General features: G+C 39.4%; 2 protein-coding genes across 7 annotated transcripts in view; both read left to right on the top strand.

The window, feature by feature from the left end:
* myoz1a (myozenin 1a) overlaps positions 1–3,228 on the top strand; it is a 5,407-nt gene extending 2,179 nt beyond the window's left edge. The window contains exons 3-6 of the mRNA XM_007551155.2: positions 610–797; positions 1,175–1,442; positions 2,154–2,319; positions 2,428–3,228. Of these exons, the coding sequence (XP_007551217.1) occupies positions 610–797; positions 1,175–1,442; positions 2,154–2,319; positions 2,428–2,662 (857 nt within the window). The 3' untranslated portion in view covers positions 2,663–3,228. The remainder of the gene's footprint in view (positions 1–609; positions 798–1,174; positions 1,443–2,153; positions 2,320–2,427) is intronic.
* Positions 3,229–5,744: 2,516 nt separating this feature from the next.
* On the top strand, positions 5,745–25,257 carry hhat (hedgehog acyltransferase). 6 transcript variants are annotated; one of them, XM_016670982.1, is made up of 12 exons: positions 5,745–5,859; positions 7,069–7,205; positions 7,291–7,355; positions 7,850–7,963; positions 8,051–8,245; positions 8,915–9,127; positions 10,191–10,368; positions 11,523–11,715; positions 14,335–14,370; positions 19,885–20,086; positions 20,505–20,649; positions 24,636–25,257. In XM_016670982.1, exons 2-12 carry the CDS (start codon positions 7,097–7,099, stop codon positions 24,719–24,721), a joined length of 1,536 nt encoding a protein of 511 aa, XP_016526468.1. In that variant the 5' UTR covers positions 5,745–5,859; positions 7,069–7,096; the 3' UTR covers positions 24,722–25,257. The 6 variants fall into 6 exon arrangements, with proteins under 6 accessions (XP_016526468.1, XP_016526469.1, XP_016526471.1 ...); XM_016670981.1 differs by having other exon boundaries at positions 5,746–6,097; XM_007551156.2 differs by having other exon boundaries at positions 5,747–6,097; positions 11,565–11,715.
* The last annotated feature ends 384 nt before the right edge of the window (positions 25,258–25,641 follow it).

Raw genomic sequence — 25,641 nt, 5'->3', positions numbered from 1 at the left:
AAGGAAGGAAGGAAGGAAGGAAGGAAGGAAGGAAGGCAGTCATTATAAGGAAAGAGCAACACAAGGAAAAACAGAAGGATGCAAAGAGGGAAGGACAGAAGGACATTGAATAAGGTCTCAAAATAAACCTATTTTTCATGATCTCACCTTAATTTTCAAAACTTTTCCAGACTTCATCGGCATCCTGGTCGCTACGTGTTTTAAATAATAATATTGTAAAAATGTAATAAACTTTGGTCAACATATTAACTGTATTACAAAGAAAAATTATGTACAGCATAATTAATGAAATTATCATCCTAAAATAAGTCTTAGTAATAACAATAATAATAATTTATTAAACATTTCTTATTTCTTTTAAAATTAGTTTTTATATTTATCTTTTAAAATTGTCATAGTATTTTGAATTTACTGGTTTGATTGATTGATTGATTGATTGATTGATTGATTGATTGATTGATTGATTGATTGGCTGATTGATTGCAAAACATTGACTGATAAGACACAATGTTCACTAAAACACGGTTGGAAAAAAAGCAGCTACCATGTAAATTTAGGGTTTCTGCTGTTGCTCAACTCAAACCATTCCCATTTCTTCATCTTCCGTAGAGTTTGAGCTGGAGCCGGAGGCATCCGAGTTCGATCTGGGAACAAAGATCAGGACTCCCAAGGAGATCATGCTGGAGGAGCTTTCCCTGATGAAGAACCGAGGCTCCAAGATGTTCAAGAGGCGGCAGCAGAGAGTCGAGAAGTTCATCTACGAGAACAACCCGGACGTTTTCACCAGCAACTCGATGGTGAGGCAAAACCAGAAACAGAGGACTTTTCTATTCATTTCAATTAAACATTGATGCAGTTTATAATTAATCCAACATACTGAAATATCTATGAATCTTAAAAAAGAAAAACAAAGGTCCCACGCCTATATCATTCTTAAAAGCATTTAGTTTGAGTAAGATTAAGTTATTTTCTAAAGGCTTGAAATTAACATTCCCAAAGTTAACCAAGACTGCCCAGATTATTAGATGTTTTAATGATGATTTTCATACTCCATATTATTATGATCAGATTCCAACTGAGTGTGTTGTGAAATGCTTTGAAAGTGCAGCGTCACTAATGACTCTGTCCTCCTGTACTTTGTGTTCTCCATATTCATCGAACTCTCATATTTCAGGACGACTTCCAGAAGTTTGTTCCGTCTTTGGGGGGTCAGGTGGGAGGTCAGTTTATCAATGTCGGAGGGCACCATGTAAGCAAAGAGACTAGACATCTGTATTTAGGATCTTCGCCTGTGGAAGGAGGAGCACCGGTGCCTCCTCCCAAGCCCGGAAGCAAAGGAGCAGGAGGAGCTGGAGGAGCAGGTGGTGCTGGAGGTGCAGGAGAAGGAGGACTGGCAGGAGTCGAAGGCATCAAAGGAGAAGGAACGTGGTCGTCCTCAAAAGGTTGATACTTTGTTTTATTTATAAAAAAAATGCTGACACACAACAGGCAATTCCTTCTGAAATGTTGATACGTCTTGAGATGTTTCAAGTTGTGTCACTTTACAGTGGCTTTTTTTTTTGCCGATGCTCCATAAAGATCAGTTTTTCAAATTCTCCCACCTGAGCTGTAGATTTATGCAGCTCCTCCAGAGTTAACATGAGCGCCTCAGCTGCTTCTCTGAGCAATGCTCTGTCAGGTGCGGTGCACAGCCATGTCTTGGTCTTGATTCTGTTTTTTTCTTTTTCTGCTATTGTTTTCTTTGAAACCTGTGAGGCCTTCACCAAACAGCTGGATTTAGACTTCGACTAAATTACACAGACGCAGATTCTATGTACTTAATAGCTTACTTCTGGAGATAATTAGTTTCACTGCGTTAAAGTTAGCAGGGCTAAATGTAAAAGTTTCCAATTTGAAATTCAGAAATTCAACAGTTTATGCGTTTGTAATTAAGTCCTGTAAAACATATTAAAGTTTGCGTTTGTAATGTGTCAAGATATGAGAAACTTCAAGGGATACGAGGACTTTTGCCAGGCACTGTATGTGAAAATGTTTACATACTTTTTTTCCCACAAGAAAAATAATTGTTTCTGATTTTGAAAAAATAAAAATAAAAAATTATGTAGATTTTATTTATTTATTTATTTTATTGAAATGTATGTTTTTTCATGCAGGAGCTGGAAAAGACGGTAAGGGTAAGATGCTGGTTGTTGCAAAGACGTATATCTCACCGTGGGAGAAGGCCATGAAGGGTGACGAGGGCCTGCTAGCCACTCTAAAATCTGAAATGCCTGGCCCCATTGAGCGAAAAGACTTGCCCAAATACAAAAGCTTCAACAGGTGGTTCCCTCAATACTTATTATTATTTTTTAATCATACATTTGTGTTGCTTTGCGACGACAAAACTATCGCATTAATCTGTCTCTTCTCGAAACCTCGCCTGGCCAGGATGGCGATGCCGTACGGCGGCTTTGAAAAGGCTAACCAGCTCATGAAATTCCAGTTGCCAGAAACCGAGGTGACCAAAGAGGAGCCTGAACCCGCGGTGGTGTACCAACACGACATCAGCTGCCGTCCCTCCTTCAACCGTACCCCCATCGGCTGGGTGACCAGCAACGAGCCCAGCAGCATCCACATGGAGGCGGATGCCGTGCCCTTCGACGGAGAAACAGACGAGCTGTGAAAACCCGATACTGTGATTGCAATTTCTTCCACGTTAGCCTGACTGTATGGATTAAGTTTAGCATGCACACATACACACACACACACACACACACACGCACGCACGCTGTAGGTGAGCTAAAAGGGGTTGTATAGAACTGATCAAACTGAGAGACTCGGTGTGAATAACAGAAAGTGCAAATGCTCGTCATTTTCTCTGTATTGAGTTGCAAAGGAAAAGCTGCAGACGCTACTGTGAGATAAAACTGTCGAGCCTAAATGATGAAACTGGCAGAAAAGAGAAACTTATGGTTGGATATTGAGATGTCAGCTATGTGATGTCTGTGTGTGCTCCCTCAATGTTAAAATGTTTCTTCACTTGTTTCCCTTTGCTTTTTTTTTTTTTTTTTTTTTTTTTTTTTTTTTTTTTTGTGGTTTTGGTGTTGTTAAAAACCGATTCTGTGTAGTGGTATGAATACTGCCCTCAATGCTGTCTGATTCAGAATGGAAGCTTTTGTTAAATCCTAGTGAAGCAACATCATTTTTTGCCAAAATAAACCCTCCTCTTGTTGAGCGACGAAAAGAAAACTTGTTGTCTTAAATCCATTTTGTGGACTTAAAGAATTTCCACTGTTCTTTAGAGAAGTTGATTCAGACAGGGAGCTTTGAACTCAAAGGCATAATCACACTCTGAAATAAAAAAAAAGTTATTTTAATTTCAATTTGTTTGTTCAATGGGGAAATAGAAACAAAATGTTACAAGATAAATGAAAAAAAAAAACAAAGACACCATGCAGGGTTCCCCTCAGAAAACTTGCTAAGCCCAGTGGTCGGGGCGTCGAGGCGGCCCACCGGTGGTCCACCGTGTTTTTGCATTAAAAGATGTCAAGTTGACAAGAAATGTAAAAGTATTACTGTGTAATTATATGGTACGGGAAAAGATCTCCAGTGAAATGATATTTAAACCCACAACTAGTCTAAAAACAACACATTTGCACTTCTGTTTAATCCAAATTAAGTCAGCGGCTCCATCAGGCCCCCAAGGGCTTCAGGGGCCCCATAAACACTAATATTTTAAAACAGACCACAGGTGCATAAATGTTTATTGAGATTATCAATGCTGTTAAATTTTATTCAATTTTTTAGGCATACATAAATTAAATGATTTTAAATTGTTTAACAATTAAATACAAGATTTTAAGGAGCTTTCAAGTTTACTTTGCAGAAATTCAAAGAACAATATTCATAGTTAGATTGTTTTGTTACCATAGCAACAATCTGATCCTGTGAGTTTATTCTTTGAATTTACAAATACAAATTAGTAAACTGCAATTATAACTTATTGCTTTTTAGGCTGGCCAATTAAACTATTCCCTTCTTCCATATTTCACTAAATCTAACACAGAAGTTGTTAGAGGTGCTGATATTTTTAGCAACAAAAGGGGCCCCTAAGTCAGATTCTGCTCCAGGCCTCATACAGCCTTGGACCGGCCCTGCATGATGAGTTAAATCTGCTGCACTACGCAGAGATGCGCAACAAACGGGAGATTTAATTCAATGCTGCTAATGTGGCTTGAGTAGCTCTTCCATTTCGTGTCTGTTGAGTTTTTAATAAGCGTCACTGAAACTATTCTGGTTGGTCGAGTTTATGGGACGAGTTTCTCAGATCTCCGTGCGGCCGCGCGTATTAACTCTAAGTAGACAACGCATTTGATATGATTTGATGCATCATGTAACCGGAAAAATGATACTAAAAATGATAATAAAATAATATAAAATCTGCGTGATGCGTGACTCCGAGGAGAGCGTTAAAGCTCCTCACCGGGCTGAACCTGCATGATGTGGTTAGCGCTGCTCGTTATCCACAAACGCTCCGGCCAACCGGGACCACAGGCATAAACTTTGAAGACAGACACAGAGCCACACGCTGGGCAGCGTGTTGAGATGTAAACGCCGCATATAATTGTTCGTTCACAAAGTTAAATCATTCTCACCGCTCCACAACACGCACCTCTGAATTCGCTACAACTTATTCCTCCGGTTCACATAGAGCTGCGCAACCAGAGCTAACGCAGCAGGTTTTAAACTCTTACCTAGAGTTCTCCAAAGGATCATAAATCCTCACAGTAAGTTGATGTAAATATCCATACAGGTCAGCCTGTGTCCAGTGTGAGTGAAAGGAGGCGCGCGCGATCCCGCTGAGGTAAAGCAGCGGCAGCGCGCGAGGCAAAGCGCAGAGGCGCCAGCGGTGTGATTGGTCCGCGCGCTGTCGGGTTTAAATGCATAAACTATAAACCTATCTATTATAAACCTATCCTTTAGGAATAAATCTGCTCTGCTAGTGAAATGCTAAGAGCAAAAGAGACGCTTGCAGCCTGGCTTAAAAACAAACAAACAAACAAAAAAAAAGAAAAACGATTTTTAAATTTATTTTTTATTTTTTATTTTTTCCTAGAAACATAAACGAGCAACGCTTAGCCTGGCGGCGGGGCTAGTAAAGCATGACGGGCCGCCAGGCTTATGATACACTGTGGGAAACACTATGTATGGCAAGATGGGTAATAACAAAACTCCTTGTAAGAGAAATGTAGGAAACATCTATTAAATGAAATCCATATGCCAATCAGTTGGAAATGAGACATGTTCTTGCTAAAAGAGCTTTGGAGAAGGAAATAACAGCTTATCCCACTGGAAAAGGGGAGGGTAAATCAATGATTAAGAAAAAAGAAATGTAAACAAGACAATATGCAATGGAGGTAAGAAAAGAAGAAAACTAACGGCAAACATTTACAAAGAACATATTTATGGAGAAAGGAAACACTGGGGAAGATGTAACAACAAGATTGAGAGTTGGTCATAAATAGCTACTTAAATTAATGTTTAGTGTAATGGAAAAATACAACAACAACGAATGAGGAAAAAAGTAAATAAAATACAGAATGGAGTCTAAAAGGAATTTTAGAAACAGAAGGGGATAAAGAGGAATCAGGATTATAAATAGAAAATTCTTATTTTTACATAATGTCAAATGAACACCTCAATTAGTAGTTGCAGGCCATGAGGTTGTACAGCAGGGGGCGGTGTGCCTCTGTGAAGTTGATTGCAATCCGACAATAAGAAAAAAAGAAGAACGCTCGCTGCTGCTCAGAGTTGATGTTGTGGAACCACTTTAAAACAGAGCAGTCTACATTTTATCAGTGTCCAGCAGTAGTTAATACGGTAACTTCATAACTCAGTCTGCCTGCAGCTCACGGAGTGAACAGCTAAATTAGTTTATGGAGACTTCCGGGTTCAGTTAGCAATGCGAAAACAACGCAAATTGTCATACAAACATTCAGGTTTATCACAAATATTTTTCACAACATAAAATAACAGCAAAATACCCCGAACCAAACCTCCCAGTTCGGAATGCTGGAGATATTAAAGCCTTTGTGGAAGATTTTTTAAAAGATTTACGGTAAGTAGGACGCTTTTACATTAAGCATTCTGCTAGTTTAACTGGTTAAATTATCTAGTAGTGTAAAACATCTAGATTTATCTAGATGAACACTAGATAAATGAACTAAACTAAAATGTTTAGTTCATTTAAAATCCTTTTCATATTTGAAAAGGATGTATTATTATTCATAAAGGAATTTTTAGTGTGTTAGTTTTTTTTACAACTCATTCACAAATAGTCACAATTCAAAAATCTTTGTAGACTGAAGTTGATACTTTAATTCTGTATTTATTTCTAGATTTGTTCTAAAGATACAGAAAGCAAGTTTACGAACACCAGTTAATATATAAAAAAAATAATTTGTCATTTTGATTACAAAATTCGTATTTTTCTTCAATATTTTAATGAATAAGTAGGTTTTGGCTTCTAAAACGACATGCAAGACATGTACTGCTCATTTCACTCAGAAAGTTATTCGCAGTGCTTTACAGTAAAATAATCAGAAGTTAATAAATCACATTAAAGACAAAAGAGCATCAAATGAAAAACTGAAAGATGCATTTTTAAATGAATAAAAATGGGCTGCTAAAATAATTTTGACATTGAGGAAACTATCTTAAAAAGCAATGTTTTCAGTTTTGATTTAAAGGAACCAGCAGGTTCTGCACATCCTTGGTTTTTAGGGAGTTTGTTCTCAAGCTGAGGAGCAAAGAAACTAAATGCTGCTTTTACCGGTTTAGTTCTGATCCAGACAGCTTTCTGAACTGCGGAGGAAGGCAATGGTCAGGTTAAGTCTACATGGATTAAACCTGACCAGGCGTTCTGAGATGTTTTTGAGCTTAAAACAATTATTGCTTCAAAGACTACTAAACTGAGCCTATCCTCTAGCCTATTAGGTTAACCCTCACTGAACTGGCAGTTGCTGTGTTGTAAAGAAATATTTTGGATAAATCGCACTAAATCTGTGCATCTGACTCCCTCCGTTTCAGAGGCGTTACAGCAGAGTGACGTTGCCCGATGCCATCCCGGCTGTCAACGCTGCCGTGGCCTGAGATTTTTGTGTACTGGCTGCTCTCTTTGGGCTCTCATTTTTACTCTTTTTACCAGCTGCACAAGTTCTCCAAAGGTGAAGTAGACAGCAACTGTTACACTGGATTCAATGAAATAAGAATAAGAAAAATGTCACTGCTCTCTTTTGATTTGTACCTCAGAGCATGAAGCTGGTTTACAGAGAGAGTTCCAGTTGGAAAATGGCCTTTTTAAGGGCTTCAAAAGGGTAAGTTAAGATGTGAGATTTTAAAACACCACTACTCCATGCAGAGTGCTTGATTCGAAGGGGTTGTGAAAAAGAATACTTCTTAATTAGATTTCTTTTTCTGTCTTTAATCACAAACCTTAATTTGATCTCATAGACAAACACAAGGTAGCACATAATTTGTAAAGCGCATTGAAAAGATTAGTTTCATTTTCTTTACTAATTACAATCTAAGTTGCTTGGCAATGTATTCTGACCATCCGTATCAGTAGATTACTTTGCAAAGCCATTTTCTCTGCAGTTACAAAACAAAATGCTTTGAAGAGACTGTAACAAAGGAAAATATAAAGCGTTCAAGAGACATGAATGCTGTTAAAATCCTCAATATTAAATATCTGGTTATAATTTTAAATAATAAAACACAAGTCCCTCTCTGTATTAGTCCAGTTATACAAGACCTGTGTGAGAGAGGCTTATGTTTGATGAAGTTGATCTTCTTCTTTTTTTTAATAAAGGACCCGTCTGACTTTGAGTGGAGTTTCTGGACTGAGTGGGCCAAAAAGTCTTTACTGTGGACTCTAGTCGGTCATGGCGTGTTATCAAGATTGGCGGCCATTTTTCACCCCAAGGTGAGGTGGTCTTACGGTACACTTAAAGCAAATAGAGTATGCTGAAACATAGCTGTATTTTTAATTTTTAATTTTTTGTCTTGACAGCTTAAGGTGCTTGCGCTCACTGTGTTTGACTTCTTGGCAGCCAGCAGCTTGCTGGGCTTTAAGGGTGTGGGGGTTCTGCTGCTACAGCTGTCTGTTGCCTTCTCAGTGGCCCAGCTACGAAAACCTCCTCTGGCGTGGATCGCGAACCTTCTGCTGCTTTCCACAATTCACATTCAGCCACTGCAACACATCCAGGTGAGCTGTGTGAGCCACACTGTAGCTTTTTCCTAATGTTTGAGGCATTTTGTTTGTATTTATACCACACATAACCTCAAGATAATTACAGTCAGCATGATTTTAGCTGACTGGAAGTGTAGATAAAAACAAAAATGCACGCCAGTTACCTAATCAGAAGCTAAAACATTTGTGAATCTTTTTAAATAAAATTTTACCTGGTACAGCAGATCCACGTTTTTGATTTTCACTGAGTGTTATACCCTCAAAGACCACAAGAGGGCAGAATATACTAAGAAGATGTTGAGCCATTAAGACTTTTCTCTTTGGTTTTGTTGGATTTCTTTGGCGCACCCTTCCTCACTCTGAGCCTTATTGCAGTCTGAATTGATTGAATTCAACAACTTATGATATTTTACGGCTGGAAACGCATCTAATAACAATATCTGAACTAGCAAGCCATGCTACAGTGAAAACATTTAAGATTTAATTATGTAAACAATGGTTTAGTACTGAAGTTAAGCAAAGCCACACAGATCTAAAGAAACTCCTCGGTTAAGAATAGATTTGTAAAGAGATGCCCTAACTTTTAAACTTCTCCTTTTGAGAAGCGTATACAATAAATGTACTGTAAGACTTTTCATCACAATGTGAATTGTGAATGTGAATGTGAACCGTTGTGTCACTCAGAGAGGCTGGTACAGCACAGAGGAGGAGTACTACCTGCTACTTTTCAGTGTTGCCGTCTGTGGCCTGCGATTCATCAGCTTCAGCCTGGAGCACTGCTGGAGCCCTTTAGAGTGCGGTCGAGTCGCGCAGCTCTTCTGGCTGTTTTCATACACCTTCTATCATCCTTTCTTCTACAATGGACCCATTATCACTTTCAAAGCCTACGCTGAGCAGGTGAGGGTAAAATTGCCTCGTCTGGTGTTGCAATACAGGCTCGGGGTTCTGGTTTTAAAAACACTAAAACAAATTTTGGTTGCAGTTGAGCCATTTCTCATCTCTTTATGTCGTGCACCTTTTACAATCTCTACACATAGTCTTTACAAATACATTTTGCTTAGATACAATATGCTGCAAAATCATTTCATCATATCTTTTGAGCTTTTTCTACATTTCGTCACATTACAACCACACACTCAGTGCATTTTATTGGGATTTTGTTCCTGACCTACGGGTGGACGACACTGACGTAGGATTTTATTGTGATATTTTGTGGTACCGTTTTGAAAAAGATTAAAATGATGATTAACTATAAAGGTTTTCTTTAGGAACCTGTATGACTGTAACTGCATGGTACAGCATTCATTTTACTCCATCCACTCACTTGTATGAGAAATTCTTCACGATCAATGATTCAATAAATACCCAGCAATACAACAAAACCAATAAATAAAAATGAACTTAGTTGAGCTGGGAGATCAATACATATATACAATGTTCTGCAAAATCATTTACATGAATTTCTTTCATGTTGTGCCACATTACAGCCACATTCTTGAATGAATTTTGTGAATCAGTCAATCAATCAAGTTTATTTGTATAGCACATTTAAGCAACAAGGTATTTTAAGAGCTTTACATCATAAAACATTTTTTAAGAAATCCCATCTTGCAGTCAGCAATTTTGAAACCAGTATTAAATGTTGCATTTTGTAGAATCATTAAGACATCAATAGAAATATGTTCACCTGTTGGTCAATGTGATTGACCAACACACAAAGTGCATAATTGTGAAGAATATGTAAAAGGATCTGTGTGCACTCCTCTGTACTCTGACACCACTCAATAAAAAACAACAGTTCAACCAAACGGTTGATGAACATGCCGAAATATATATATATATATATATATTTCGTCTTTTTTATATATATATAAAAAAGACGTTCCATTCCACTGAAAACCCCAACATGTGTCTCATATGTTTAACCTTCAGTATGTGCTTCCTGTCTCTCTGCTGCCAGATGCGGAAGCCGGCCGACGAGAACAGCGGGCAGGAATCTGTCTTTGGCTACGTGCTGGTCAGATCAGCCCGGGTCATTCTGTGGTGGGTCCTGGCAGAATACATGATCCACGTCATGTACATGCACTCCATCCACTCCAATGAGACCTACATAGAAATGCTTCCTCCCTGGGCTTTGGGTAAGCCTCTCCACTCAGAGCCTGTTGTGTTTCATCGCAGCAAAAAAAACGAGGCGTTATATCCAACACTTTCCTCCCACAGAAGACATATGTCGAACAAAATATAGAGATTATATCTACAGAAGCTTCTGGACCAGACTGCTATCACACATTGGCTAATTATCTGTGATTCATGGTTTTATTAATCTGATGTGGGCGACTTTGCTTTGGCAGTCAGTCATCAGCTCTTTCATTCAGACATTTTTATTTTTGCTTGGGCTGAAACGATTAATCATGACGAATCGTTTTATTGAAATAATCGTCAACTAGTTTAGCCGTCGATTCATTGGAGTATACAGACTCAAAAAGAGCCATTTGCAAAAAGAAAAACACCCTAACATGTGGATAGGGCTTCCACATGATTCCAGTAATTAAGGCAAAGCTCTACAAAAATATACACATTTTGCATTAAGATTAAAAAAACAAACAACACCTTTTTCTGTAAATATATTCTACTCAAAACTTCTTAGTTTTAGCTTCACGCAGTTCAAATTCTGTAAAAAGAATCCTATTGAGCGCCTTTCCCCATACAGTTATTGATTGGTTAATCTAAAATTATAATCGACAGATGCTGTATTGATGTTAAGTCAAGTGGAAAGGCCTGAGCTTTTCACATGTAGATGTTAAAAGTATTTTTTTTAGCTGCAGATGCATCTTTTATTACAAATGATCAAGCATACACTAAAGGAATGCCGTGTTATTGCAGTTTAGACAACAAAATGTTTATTTGTTATCTTAAAAAGGGATGACATTATTTGTTTATTTTTATCTTTTAATGCATTTCTAATTTTGTCTAAAAAATCCGTAAGTGAAAAATCTGCAGAATCTGCCGAGTTTTTCATCCGATTAATCAATAAACCGTCAGGTTAATTGACAGAATAATCGTTAACTAAAATAAAGGTTCTTGCTTTCAATTATCTTTTTCTTCCTAGTTGTCAAAACCAAGAAGTTAATTGTAAATGTTAGATACACTTATTCGTAATCAATAATTTAGCAGCCGTTTAATCACAGCAGTGAATCATGTTCAACCAAGTTAAAGTGCTGCTATTAATCTCCTGCTGTTGCTCCTCTGTTGCATTCTCTAAGTGGATGACTATTCATTGTTGTCTCTGTAGAACTTGAAGTGATTTCAGCTCCGTGTCTCCTGTCTGCCCCAGGGGGTCTGGCCCTGGCTCTCGTCCAGTTCTTCTACGTGAAGTATCTGGTGCTGTTCGGGCTTCCGTCCATGCTCGCCACTTTGGACGGCCTGGTCCCGCCGAAGCTCCCGCGCTGCGTCAGCATCATGCACAGCTTCACGGGGATGTGGAGGTGAGAGCGCTCATTGTGACGTGAGTAACGAGGGTATCTTCGTGTTAGAGGCCGGACTAAAACCCGGGACCTTTGAGGAGGGGGGAAAAAAAAGGGAACTCTGATGTAAAATGTCTTTTAAGTGCAACTCTCCGCGTTAGGAGTCAGGTCCAGACTGGCCTGAGAAAATTGTCTCATCTTGAGTCATTACCTGGAAAGAGGACAAAGGGTCATCCTCGCATCAGCAGCAGTGTGTCTCTGTGTGTGCTTCACACTATAACGGTTTGTTTACTGGGACCAATTCTCTGAATTTATTTATTTTTTTCTTTCAAACTAAAAACAAAATAACACCAGCATTGGTCAAACTACAAAGTCTTTAATTTTTAAAGAGGGAATTTAAAAAACACATTCATATTTTGCCTTTTAAACATCATTAGCATTTACCTAAGCATTATTGTAAGATGGAGAAGACATTGGAAACAGTGTGAACTTGATTTTCATAACTCTCTGGTTATACTGAAATGGAATTGGCACATCAATACATTTCAGATCTAAAAAAAAGTCCTGCAATTCTGTATGGATTTCAGTGTTTAGTTTGAAGGTAGCATGTTAGTACTGCTAAGCTCCATTTTGTGAGGCTGTTTTTTTGCCAGTGGCTTCCAGATGCAATGCACCAAGTGGGTGAAATATTGATGGAGGTCTACCTCAAAATTCGTTCAACTGTACTTCAGATCGTCAAAAGTAGACGGTTGAAACTTGGTTGCAAGTCGATGTTCCAACAAGAAAATGACTAAAATCTTCAAAAACGGTGTTGGAAAGCCGTTACGTGAATACTACAGGAAAAATATATGGATTCTGATTGAAAACCAGAAAAACAACCAGTTTAAACTTTCTCTGCCAATTCTGCCACAAAGAGCAGTCATTTATCCAGCAGGAGTTAATGGCAGAAGCTTAGCCAGAGATTAGTAGTGGTGTGTTTATTTATAAATGTATAAATGTGAGTCTTCAGCAACTGAACGTTAAGCCACAACACTTACCAGAAAAATACCACCTAATATTTTTATTTGTTCTTGCTGCAGAACAGATCATCCCTGTTTTATGCTGAAGGGGTCACAATTGCTCAAGTTAATTGAGAGGCAACAAGTGGTGCCTCTTACACGTACATTATTCTGCATACACAAAGACTGAAGACAACTAGATATGAAGGAAACATTATAGAGGATTCTGTTATGCTATGAAAATGTTTTTTTGTGACATGACACTATTTGTGTTTAGCATCTAATCACTGAAGATTTAACCACTTGACTGGCTTATGCCTGTTAATGTGATTTCAATGTTTATTATTTGGTTCAGCTTATCTAAGGATCTGCTCATCTTGCAGGATTCTGTTGTTAAATTCAACCTGTTTGAGTGTAAGTTGGCTGAATAAATAAATAAATAAATAAATAAATAAAGCTTCCTATAATCCCCTATAAAGCTCCCCTATAAAGCTGACAATTGTACTTCTCTCCAAATGCAGCTAAATTTAGACCTGGTTTTATTTATCAGAAAGCTTCAAAATGTAGCAGCTCAACTTGAGTTTTACCCGACGGCCACTTGCTTACTGCAATAAGTCCAGTCAGCCTTTAAGTTTGCTCACGTTTCAGATGCATTGTTGCTCCTGAATGTAATTAACCATGAGTAATGCTTCCTTAACTGTGAGCTCATAAAGTGGAGACAGGATGCGTTTGGCTTTGCATGATAAAATGTCCTCTCTGCAGCAGTCAGAGCCGATGTGCTGACGCTGATGCACTCCAATCCGGCTCTTATGTGCTGAGCTGGTCGATGCTGGCGACATTGATAGAATGCATAAAGCTGTCGGCCGACACCATCGAAAAACCAGTTTCAGTTTAGAGACGCTGTCGGATCTAATCGTTGTTATGACAAAGCGCCGGCTCACAACCACTCGACACCCAACAGTCTGGTTACAGCACAAGGTTCACGCCGTTGGAAGCCCAGCGTTCAGGTGTTTCTAACTTTGTGTTTTTTTAATTTTTACTTACTAGAGTGTCCACGCATCCTTAAATCATCTTAAATTCGTTTGTCTGAAATTAAGGCCTTAAACTACTTAATAAAAGAAAATATGTTAGCTACAGGTCTTAAATTTTGTCGAGGTAGAGTTATTTAATGTAGTTTTTTTTTTTACCCTAAAACTTTTTCTGTCAGGCAAAGTTTTGGGTTACACGCAAATATTTTCATTGCATTCAATGACTTGAGGTGGTTGAGGTGGCTAGAAACTAGCTGCTAATATTCCCCTGCTAGCTAGCTAGCAGAGTGTCTATCCTGGATAAATGCAAATTTATCTCCAGTTGGCTGATGCCACTTCTGCTTCCAATCCATACAAGTCTTGGTGTAAAAAAAACAACAACAAAAAAAACTCAAGCTTGGCACTGTGGGGGTTCAGGCTGTAGAGAGCCATATGCAGTGTGAGAAGCACCAAGCCGGGTTCACAGTTTTTGCTATGCTTGATTGTAATGCAGCAAATTCCCCCTACCATTCTATAGTGTTTTTTTGGTTTTAAATTTCATTCCAGGCGAAATTAACAAAAAGTCCTAAAAAGACTTAAATTCGACTTGCTGATCCATTTGTTTTCTCGCTCAGGCACTTTGACGAGGGGCTGTATCGATGGCTCATCAGGTAAGAGACTCGTCATCAGCGCTGGACTGACTAAATCACATGTTAATGCTCACTAAAGATGTGAGGCGCCGTCTATATCAAAATATCTCTGTCTGCTTTTATTGCTTTATGATCGCCAGCAGTTTTGCCTGGTGCTCATTACTCACTGCGCTCTAAAGAGCGTATTTCCTGTGGGACACTGAGCTTGGCAGCAGAACAACCTTTTGAAAAAGCGTGCCTTTCGCATGCTGCCGTGCTCACGTGTTTCACTACGACAGAGCCGGATGCTGTGTTTCCACGCGCGCTTGCTTTCTTGTGTTTATGTGGCGGTGAGCGTTTCTACTGTCGCCTTTCTGCTCCCGCACCGTGAAGAGAGACTGCCTTGTTTAATATGTGCATGTAATTGGAGGAGTTTGTAGATTTCTCACTTTCACTTTGGACAACAGACATTATTACTCGCTTTTTCTTTTAATGATGCACACTCGGCTGGGTGCAGCCTGCTGGGAGTTGATGGTCTGCTTGTTAGGCGCACATTTCTGCGTTACAGCGACTCCACCGCTGCACGGTTGTCAGAACACGCAAAAAAAAAAGAAAAAAGCCTGCAAAAGTGGTGTTTATTATTTGCAATTTTTTTCCTCTTTAGACTGTTTGACACATACACTAAGATCTGTTTATCACGTTGTTACAGCCTAACAAACTTATTAGAGTAGCTCTAATTCATCCCCTCAAAGTCCCTTCCATTTTAATTGCAAAAATACGTGTTTCCATTTTAAGCAGAGCCCACTGGAAATGGGTTTTCTCCTGCTTAATGGCATCGCGCGCAATTATCCTTCTGTAGATGCGAGATGATACCCGTGACACAATACCTCCACGGTTCCTCTTCTGAAGACGTTTTAATGCAGCTCCGAAAAAATTCTGCCGATGTCGTCTGAAGAGGGCTGGATGAGCGTGTAGGTGTTAAATGACGAGCTCCACATGAGTCACTGGCACCTCGTCTCCCTGGGCAGCTAAGTGCCTCATTCTTTGCCATTGCATTATGCTTTTCAGGCCTCTGTGCCACCAGGTATCAAGTACAGCTGAAAAAAAAAGAAAAAAAAAAGAAAGCTCCTCAGGAGTTAGTACATTTACAACAAATAATATTTTTTTTGTAAATATTTGTATTGGACTGTAGGTTAAGAGGTCAACCATTAGAAGTTGAGCAAAAAATAATAATAAATCACAAATGGTTATTTGTGATTTTTTTTTCTTCACTTTACCTGTTTCTAAACCGAGTATGTCATCTGAGAATCCGTTTAAACAGCTCTAGAGTTTTTTTAGGCTCCTTTTACTTTGCCATATATGAACAAAAGCCATCATAAAGGACTTGAAATGCAGAAACTTTTCAGAACAAAATATAAACAAAAATGGTTATAATTCACTGCATTTGTTGGTAACAAATGGTACAGTAGAAATATCATATTGTCTTTTCCTGGGTGTTTATGTGACAAGTTGTTAGTTGATTAGTACAAAAGATGTCAAAATTCCTGCAAACTTCCTCATTTAAAGGGACGGCATTATGTATTTTCCAGGCATGTAGTGCTATTTTAAAGCACAATCAAGTGACTGTGTTGCCTTCAGTTGTTGTAAAAATGCTTCACATATCAAACATGACTTAATAGAAATTTGACGCCTTAAAATTGGGTCTCTGTCTCTTTAAGAAGCTCCTTTTCTTTCTGATTCTTCGTCTTCAGCAGTGCTTCTCATTATGCCGTTTACAGCCGTTCTCAGGAGCATTGCACTAAGTAGTTTATATGGTGAGCTCAGCAGATGTTTGCTAATTGTCGCGCTCCAGGTGAGGGAATAACATTTTAATATGTTGAAAGGCTTAAAAAAGTACATTTTTACAGAATATCGCCCCTTTAAAACAAAACAAAAAAAAATCAAATACAATACATATAATAAAGCTGTGCAGGTCAATGACAATCCCTAAAAGTCATAGAAAGACACCGATTAACTTGCATAAAAATCTAACCTCCTTTCTTTTCTGGGTTACATCAAAACAAACCGTCCCCTCTAGTTTGCGAGAGCCAAGCGGTGTCACCTCCTCTCAGGGCCTGCGGATCTGTCAGTCAGCCGAGGCTGTGGTCTCCTTAAAGATTACATGGAGAAGCAGACATTTGTGGGTCAGGTTTTTCTGCCCCATTGCCCCATAATATTTCACAGTTCACCAGCTTGGAAATATTGGCCTCGCAGCATGAACCTCATTTCTAATAAAACGCCAAGAAGCACACCGAAAACAAACTAATACAAATCTAAACGGTACTAGATAAAGACATTATATGATATTTATGAGAATGATTATTCAACATGGAAAAAGTTGTTAAAAGGCTAAATAGGTAATAGCTAATATGAATTTGAAATTGAACTTTGTTGCTGAAACCAATAAACATGGGAAATAAAAACTAACGTGACCCACCATACCATACCGACTGCTGAAACTTCAGTTTCTTTTTAGTGTTTATACCAGCATTTACTAATGTGAACTGAAGCCTCTTATTCTGAATGCCTCTGATCTTCTGCTATCTTCTATTAATAATCTGATACTTCTTATTCTGAATTTCCCCACGGTTGGTCTAAAAAAGGATATTTCTATTATTAATGAAGCGTCGACTGTTTTAACGGCAAATCCTCCGAGTGCAGCCGCACATCACTGGTCTGGTTCTCTTCTTCCTCTGTGTTTAGTCTGATGATATTCGCCGAGGCTGTAGTCCAGAGCAACGGTGACATGTTCTAGTGCAGCACACCACTTTACCTGCGACCGGACAATATAAATACTATTCGTGTCTTGTTTAAAACGAGGTCAGGCCTGGTTTAAGCATGCGCTGACATTTCTCTGGGTAGCCTTGTGAAGCCAGAGTTCCCCATTTTAAGGCTTGTAGAAACAGCAGAAGCAAGAAAAACACTTTTTCACAGAGCTGTATAGACAGCGACTCCAAACCAGACTGGGGTGCACACGAATGCTTTTAGTTATTTTATTACAGAGTCACTCAAATCCTGTTTTTCTTCTGGAGAGCAGACGGAAGGAAATTATAGGATAGCCCTGAAAACATCTGCATACTAGACACTTTTTCTTTTCTACAAAACTCTTATTATATTGCACACACTGTTTGTTGTTGAGCATGCTGGAAAACTTCCCTATGAAATTTGTTGTAATTTATTTTTGCGGTTGTTTAGAGTTAAATCCTGTCAGAAAAATGTTTTCCAGTGACGACAACAATTACAATCAACCCATACGTCTAGAGTTTTCCCTCTTCTTTTCTATCATTGCAACAAAATATGCATCTTGTTTGACCACCAAGGACAGCGGGAGACCATCCAACTGGCCAAATATAAGAAGTCGACATGCATAGTGTTAATGCATGGCACAGAAAATACAAGTTCTGGCCAAATGTTTAATTCAAAGCAGCACTTTGCCATTTTATATGTTGGGCAGTTCTAGTTATTTGGCACCCTGTGCTGCGGTGATGAGGATTTGGCAGCGCTTGCAGATAAAACACTGGGATATCTAGTCCTTTCATATTGAAGTGTTTTTTTTTTTTTTTTTTTTTTTGCGTTTTATCATTTTTCAGCTGCTCTTAAATTTCTCTGTGTGTTTTTGTCCGGCGGCAGAATGAATTTTGTTGACCTAATCCTCGTTTTGAACAATGAAAGTAACTGCTGCAGCGTCCGGCGGATTCAGGAAGTACCTGTCCCAGTTCTTGATCACCATTTTCATCGTCCTTTTTTCCTACCGACGCTGCAGCCATAATGACAAAGCACTCCTCCCATCTGATGGCTCTCTCCATAAAGCCTGACGGCACGTTATTTGAACCTCCTACATTAAGTGTATTGGTGTTACATAACGGTGATTAGTCGGGCGGTCCTGTATGTCTTAAAAATGATCATATTTGTAACTAACATCTGTTTACAGCGCCTTTCTGTCCAATTAAATCGGCAATGATGAGCCGACGCCGAGCGTGTTCAGGTATCCGGTTTTCTTGGGTCCTGACGCTCTCCATCTGTTTTTGCTCCGACTTTCATCCGGCAATATGGCCGAGCTGGCCACTCTATTTAGGGCTCAGAAAATGCTGGCTCATCTTTCACAAACATTGATTAGCCACAGGGAGGCTGAGATAATTAGTTTCCAGCGCGGGGGCACGCTGCGCACACACACACACACACACACACACACACACAGCGAGATGTTTGTTGAGTGTGTCGCGCTCTTCAGGCTCTGGCAGTTCCTCGCGGACAGATGAGGTGCTCCTGGTATATGAAGCCGTTTGTCACCAATTGGTGTTGCATTATGCACATAAAGTGGGGCTATCCCGGGAGCACGGCGCTGCTATTTTTACACTGCATACAGTGCAGACTCATGCATGAATTATGCACTAAATTTTTAATGTTTGATAAAATACCACAACATAAATACTGCTTTTTCATCTAACCACGCGTCTTGTTTATCACCCCTAAGGGCAAACTTGCCCACGGAAGAAAGGAAAAAAAAAAAACATTGGAAGAAAAACAATAGAACAGCAAATCTGTGTCAAGGCTTCGGTGTGAAGCTCAGGTTTTCTATTTTTGGATTCATTAACACAGTCTGCTGTATTGTTAACGTCTTGGCAGGGATTTCTGTTCCCTGGAGTGCTTCTGTGCTTTCAGTGGACATTAGAGCCACATTTGACTGTATGAAATTAAAAGAAATCGTGAAAATGACACGATAGTTTCTGTGTCGGGGCTTCCTCACAGTTCGGCGCATCGTTCAGCCTGTTATTGTCAGCAGAGATTTCATCATTCCAGGTATAATAGCGGCATTTTTTTCTAACTCCTGGAATGTTTGGAAATTGAACAAATGCTTCAAAATGTTCAAAGTAAAATGAAACGATGATTTTCTCCAAAACAACCGAAAGTTGCAGAGCCGCTTCACTCTGCATCACTGGAAATCCATATTTACCGTAAAGTGCAGCTCATCTCCTTTTCTCTTTTATAAAACAGATGTGCCACCGGTAGTATTTTTTGCACTCCTAAAAATATAGAAACACACCATATTCACATGCATTATATATATTTATACCTATCCAAAAATATTTTTTTTTCACAGACTCTATAATTGGTGTTTACAAGTGTCTGTGTGTGTATTCACAAGAGTAAGTAGACGTTTCTGTAAACTCTTGAGATTTCTTACAATTAGCCAGCGGTCATTTTGTTTTTAAATGTTTTTTTTTCTGCTTCATCTGGCATTAATGTTAAGTCATTTTTCTGACGGCGAGAATAGAAAACTTCCCACAGTAATAACTTCCACACCGAAGATTATTGAAGTTACTGAAGCTTCGCTGACACTGATAAGAAAAATGTCGGTGTTTTTATTTCCTCACCGCCAGCGTATTTCTTGGTGCATGTCTAATTTTTATTCACATTTGTTGTCACATCTGTAACATTGTGAAACCCTTTAGTTTTCCTTTTTCTTCTTCTTCTTCTTCTTCTTCTTCTTCTTCTTCTTCTTCTTCTTCTTCCCAGATACATCTACGTGCCTCTGGGTGGTTCCCGCCACGGTCCTCTCTCCAAAGTGTTTTCCACCGGTGTCGCTTTTGCGTTCGTCTGCTTCTGGCACGGCGGCCAGGACTACCTGCGCTACTGGGCTCTGATGAACTGGGCCGGCGTTCTGGTGGAAAACGCCATCAGATCTCTCTTTGGCTCATCCCGCCTTCACTACGTAGTCGTGAGTTTCCTAATCAAGGCGTTAAATTCCAGCCATGCAGCAGCAGCAACAGATCAAATTTCTCCACTTATTTTACAAGGGAGGAAATCATTAGCAACGTAAGTCGTGTTATTACATTTAATAAAGCAGACTGTTGATCGGCTTTGCAAGAGCGCAGACAGCAGACAAACCCATTGGGCCTCGTCTAATTGGCACGACATCACTGTGAGCCGTTTGCATCCCATTAACGGGAATTTCTTTGCCGGCTTCCTTTGGGAGTCGGCTCATCCTCAAAATAGTCCTGAACTCTGATGGGGCGCCGTGTGAGCCTCCCAGTTTACAGTCACATGGATCATTTGTTTCAGCTTTTTGGGGGTCTCTCGCGGACTAACAACGAGAACGTCTCGTGGTCTGTCTTATTTATTTACTGATTTCCCAGGAGCAGAATTTCTCCTTGGCGACGCGAAGGCGCTGTGCCGCCCTTCTCTGCGCCTTCTCGACGGCCATGCTCATCCTGTCTAATCTGGTGTTCCTCGGGGGGACGCACATGGGCAGAATCTTCTGGAAGCGCGTCTTCGTTCAGGGTAAATTGCACCTCCACAGACACTGCATGTTTTAATCCCACCGTGTTGTTGGGCTGTTTTTTAGATTATCAGTACAAATCTTTGCTTATGGGAGCCGGAGACGGCCCTGAGCTGAATTGAAATCATAAAACTATTTTGGCGTTCCGCTGCTTTTTGCTCAGCCTAATATTTATCCACACAGGTGCACAGAATAGCCTCCCGCTACTTTGAGCAAAGACCCGAAACTAACAATTAGAGTCGTGAACGTCGGGGGGGCACATCTGCTTCGTGGATGTGCCAGGGCCCATTTTGCTCCCTGCGGTTGTATTTGGTCCATTTGGTACCTAAAGCGAGATGGCAGGCCGTCCTGAAGCCTGTCCATTAATGATAAGCAGTCTAATGTGCACTCACTGCCGGGCCTGGGGGCCGGGGAGGGGATTCAGAGCTGAAAATTCAACCCTTCGCCTCAAGAAGTTTGCTTATTTTAAACCTTTCACATGTTTAGGCTTTAGAAGACACTAAACCTATTAGTGACGTAATAAAGCCTCTCTAAATGTCTCTAAAAACTGTGTTTCTAGGTATAAATGTAATAATTTTAAATATGCTTATCAGTACTTCACACATTCCTTATACTGCATGTCAAACTCGAGGCCTGCGGGCCAAATCCAGCCCACCATAGCCATTTATGTGGCCCTCAAGGCGCTGGAGGGCCACATAAGTAGAACAAGACAGCCGTTGTGTGCTTAAATGTTATTGGATCAGACAGACCAAATCAGTTTTTATGGGTCTAAATTATGTTGATGTGAAAAGATGTTCAGTATTATATTATTCTATAATAATATAATAATATATTATATTATTTGCAGTTTAACCGATGGTTTTTGTCAATACGTTTGGCGCTTTGCAGACATTTGTGGTCTTGATGGGACGCAAAATGAAAATATACTAATAATTATTAAGAAATGCAGCAATAGGAACCACAACTTAAATATGCACAATTTTTAAAACTTGATTAAAATAAAAAAAAAAAATTCTTGCTATTTTCCTTATTGTGAAAACCATTTTTTTTATGTCAGGATTCTTTCTAGTAATGATCAGAGAAATATAGCTATGGTGTGACGAGGATTATAAACAGCTCTAAGAGCCTCCTCCTGACTCTGATTGGTTGTTTCTGTACCTTGAATTCAGTTGTTTATTTTTTTTTCATCTGATTAAAGTTTTGAATTAATACCCCAATAACGGCTAAGAAGAAAGAAATGAGAAATCTGAAATGTTGACATGAAAAATCAGTAAGTCCCAGCCTGCATGCAGCCTCTGCTGACGTTTCACTTGTTATAATTTTCTCTCGCTTTGCATCGCCGCGCATGACTTCCACCTCGTGCTCCTTCTGCCATCGGATAAAAAAAAAAAATCCATAAAAACTTGCAGAGTAAGTGTGAGGACGCTTTGTCGCCACCATTTTGCAGACCTCAGATAAAGGTCATATTCCAGTCGCGAGATAAGTTGTGTTGTGACAGTAATAAATTGCTGGAGAGCTTATAGGGAACGGTGTCTTACCTTCTTGTTCCTGATCTGTTCTGAACTTCTGTAGAGTTAAAAAGTAAAATAAAATATAGTAAAACAAAACCACTCGTGTTTGGAAAATTTTTCTCTTGTGCATTATGCAGGTTATTGGAAATAATTTCAGAATCCACTCAGGTGATTTAGGACTGGAGTAAACGTACCCGCCGCCTGCCGCGAGTTCGACATGTTCTCAAAAAAAAAAAAAAAAAAAAAAAAAATCATGGAACAATCTGCTTAGTAACCGTTCTGTTTTTTTTTTCTTCTTCAGCTCTGAATGTAACTGATCCAGCACTTTTCATGCCCTCTGGTGTCCACCAGGAGGGTGGAGGGTCAGGGGGGGGATGGTTTGATTACCATGAGATCAATGCTTTTAAATCAACTCGACTGGGATTTTCACTTGTTCTGGCAGCGGCGTAATTGCTCTCTGACCTCTCGGGGTGAAGTCTGCGATTTCCTAACTGCACAGTGCGTCTAAAGTCGTTCCCGCTGCCCGTCTCTGTGGGCCGAACCCATGGACACACAGAGTGTGCATTTCTTCCGTGTCCCCTTGGGGGAAGGACTCTAACGTTACAGTCAGTGTGAAGGGGTGCTACGATTCTTCCAGAGGGCAGAATGATTATTAAATTTCTGCTGGCCCAACCGAAAGCTGTTTTGACAGTTCATCTGTGTACGCCTAACGAAATATTGGCAATAAGATTTATTCCCTTGGTATACAGACTGTCTGTACAACAGTTGATGACAATCCATCAAACGACATCTAGAGATTATTTTCTGGAGCAAAAATGATGAACTAATCGACATTCAGCTCAACTCCAGCAATGAGATGGGAATTTTTGTTATTTTTATTTTTGTAGAGTGTGCATACGTTTGGCCCATGTTTAGAGAATTAAAGCAACAGTAGATGAACTTTACTGGTTTTCTTTAGTATTTTGTTCTGGAGATGGCAACGAGAGACAGTTTATTTTGTGTCTGGGGGAAACGTTTCTTTGTCGATTTGCTCTCATGGTTTGGATCATTATCCTGCTGAAAGACCCAATGATGACCCATTTTCACCTCATCGTACCAGATTTAAAACCTCCTGGTATTTCAAAGAGCTCAAGGCAACAGATGTGTCTTCCACTGCCTTTTTTTTTTAATTTATTCATTCTTGAAAAAGAAACCTGAAGTTTGAAAGGGTGTTTTTTTCTGCTGCTGAAACTGGTTTCTGTTCAGGCAAATCCAAATATTACTGTTGTGTTATTAACTAGCTGATCCTTCATCATGTTAAACAAAGTTTGACTTGGAAACAAGAGTTTCAGTGGTTGACTACAGCCCTGATATGTAGAAGGAATTAAAAGTTTTGTAAAAATTGTATATAATTCAACATAACATTTTATGACGGAACCGCAAATTTACTTACACAAAGTCAAATAAAGGTTAGAAAATACTTTTTTCAGTTGAAAAATTAAATGTTAATTATTTTTCTTTTTACCTGTTTAGCAATAAATTGAACATTCAACAACACACAAGGAAGGAAAAATAACTAATTTTATATCCAATAGAAAGGGTCTCTGATGTTTGTCTTAATAAAAGAAAAGTGTTTTCTATTTAGTTGGTCTAAAGAAACTTTCAGAAAAAAATTGCTCCTGTATTTAGCCAAGTTTAATAACCCCAAATATGTATTTTCTGTAAAAAAGTAACGTATTTATGACCCTGCTTGCTTCTTCATTAAGACAATTTACATTTTCCATTGGAAAATCTCATTCTGAAAATCACAAAAAGTGTTCATCATCTCCATTTGCTGCCGGGTTCAAATTTGGATCCACTCAAAACTATTCCAACTTTAGCGCAGTTATTAAAGGATTGTTACGATTATTGTACCTTTATTTGTCCTGTTAGGGCATCTCTGTAAAAACAATTATGCTGAACCACTGACTACATGTACTCAAATTATAACGTGACATTATACAACTGCATAAATTATGGCTTTTTTACACTTATTTTCCAGAATTATGCTCAACATTCACCTCTATTTCCTAGTAAAAAATAAAACGTCTTCTCCTCATCCTCCTGTTTTAACCGTTTGCTGTAGAGAAGTGGCCGACGGCTCAGCTGCACCTTAAGCAGCTCATGTGTATGTGAATTAGATTTTGACATGAATAGAAGAGAATAGACCCTTGAAAAGCATTGTGAGTGCAGGTGCAGGTTACTGAGATAATTTGGACAGAGGCCAGTATAGGAGGCGGCGCAGACGGCCGTCCTATACCTGCTGCCTTCGCTCGAACCTCCAACAATTGGCTATAAATAGCAAAAGAGGAACAAAAACGCGTTATTGCAGAGACTGAGTGAACTGAATACAAGTTGAGCTGATCAGTATTTATGTTGAGGAGGAAATGATACAAACAGATCTGATGAGTGGTCGTGACTGTAATCACCAGACGTTAACGAGTTGCTTCTCGTTTCAGGGTGGTCCACCGTCGCTCCGCCGATGCTCGCCTTCCTCTACTGCTTTGCTCAGGTTGGACTTGAGCGAACTTCTTCCCCACTGTGAGTCACCTTGATTTTCTGGAAAAGTGAGAATCCCTGCTGCCGGACAACCAGGACAACCCGCTGGCTGCAGAGCTGTGGCAGACCTGGCTGACGGCCACGCCGAGTGTCCAAAACAGAGCCCAAGTTCTGCTGCAGAGCAGAGCTGCACCGCAAAAAAAACCCGCTCGAGTCTGTCTTCATTGTACGGCTTTGATAAGATATTGCTCAGTGGTGCAGTAAATCGGAGAAGTGCAATGTTTACTGCTAAAAGCCGCTGGTCAGTCGGACTGCAGAGGGAAGCAGCAGAAACCTGACCCAGGTTCTGCTCTATACACATTTAATCAGGATGTAGCAGACGTGAAATCTCAGTAGCGTATCTGTTATGTTCCTCTACATTACAGACACGATGGGAACAGAAAACGTCCCCAGACTCACCTGTCAGTACAATTTATTTATATAGATGTCAGCTTGTTTCTGGTAAAAACTGCTTAAAATGTGTAACTATCAATGTGCCAAATGTCTGTCCATAATTTTAATAAAGATTACTATTTAAAAAAAGCTGTTTATACTATTTTATTAATAGTTGCATGTTCAAATGACGAGACAAATTAGAGAGGATTTTTTTTTTGCAGTATAACTTAATGCCGACAAGAAAAAGAATGACGAGTTTCATACACGCCTTACATCGGTCAGTGAACATGATAGTTTTTGCCTGTATTGTTAATAGTAGTTAGTTTAATAAGAGACGAGCAGCAAATCTGGCTGATTTTTGAATATTACAGAACCAGAAAACAAACAGGTTTCCTGTATTGGTTCCTATCCAAACCAATACAGCTCGAGGTCCACCAGTGTTTCTTGAACCATAGTTTGAGAATCTTATCAGGGATTTTTAAGTCATGAATTTTAAAAACGGCTTCACTCTTTCCATTAAACCTCAGTTAG

Source organism: Poecilia formosa, unplaced genomic scaffold, assembly GCF_000485575.1.
Source record: "Poecilia formosa unplaced genomic scaffold, Poecilia_formosa-5.1.2 Scaffold40, whole genome shotgun sequence".
Classification (NCBI taxonomy): Eukaryota; Metazoa; Chordata; class Actinopteri; order Cyprinodontiformes; family Poeciliidae; genus Poecilia; species Poecilia formosa.
This window is presented reverse-complemented; position numbering and strand designations above follow the sequence as displayed.

Excerpts from the sequence above, each read along its gene's own strand:
- hhat (XM_016670982.1), top strand. The coding sequence starts at position 7,097 with ATGCCATCCCGGCTGTCAACGCTGCCGTGGCCTGAGATTTTTGTGTAC. Across the intron at positions 7,964-8,050 it reads CGGCCATTTTTCACCCCAAG|CTTAAGGTGCTTGCGCTCAC; the intron begins GTGAGGTGGTCT and ends TTGTCTTGACAG. Across the intron at positions 10,369-11,522 it reads GCTTCCTCCCTGGGCTTTGG|AACTTGAAGTGATTTCAGCT; the intron begins GTAAGCCTCTCC and ends TTGTCTCTGTAG.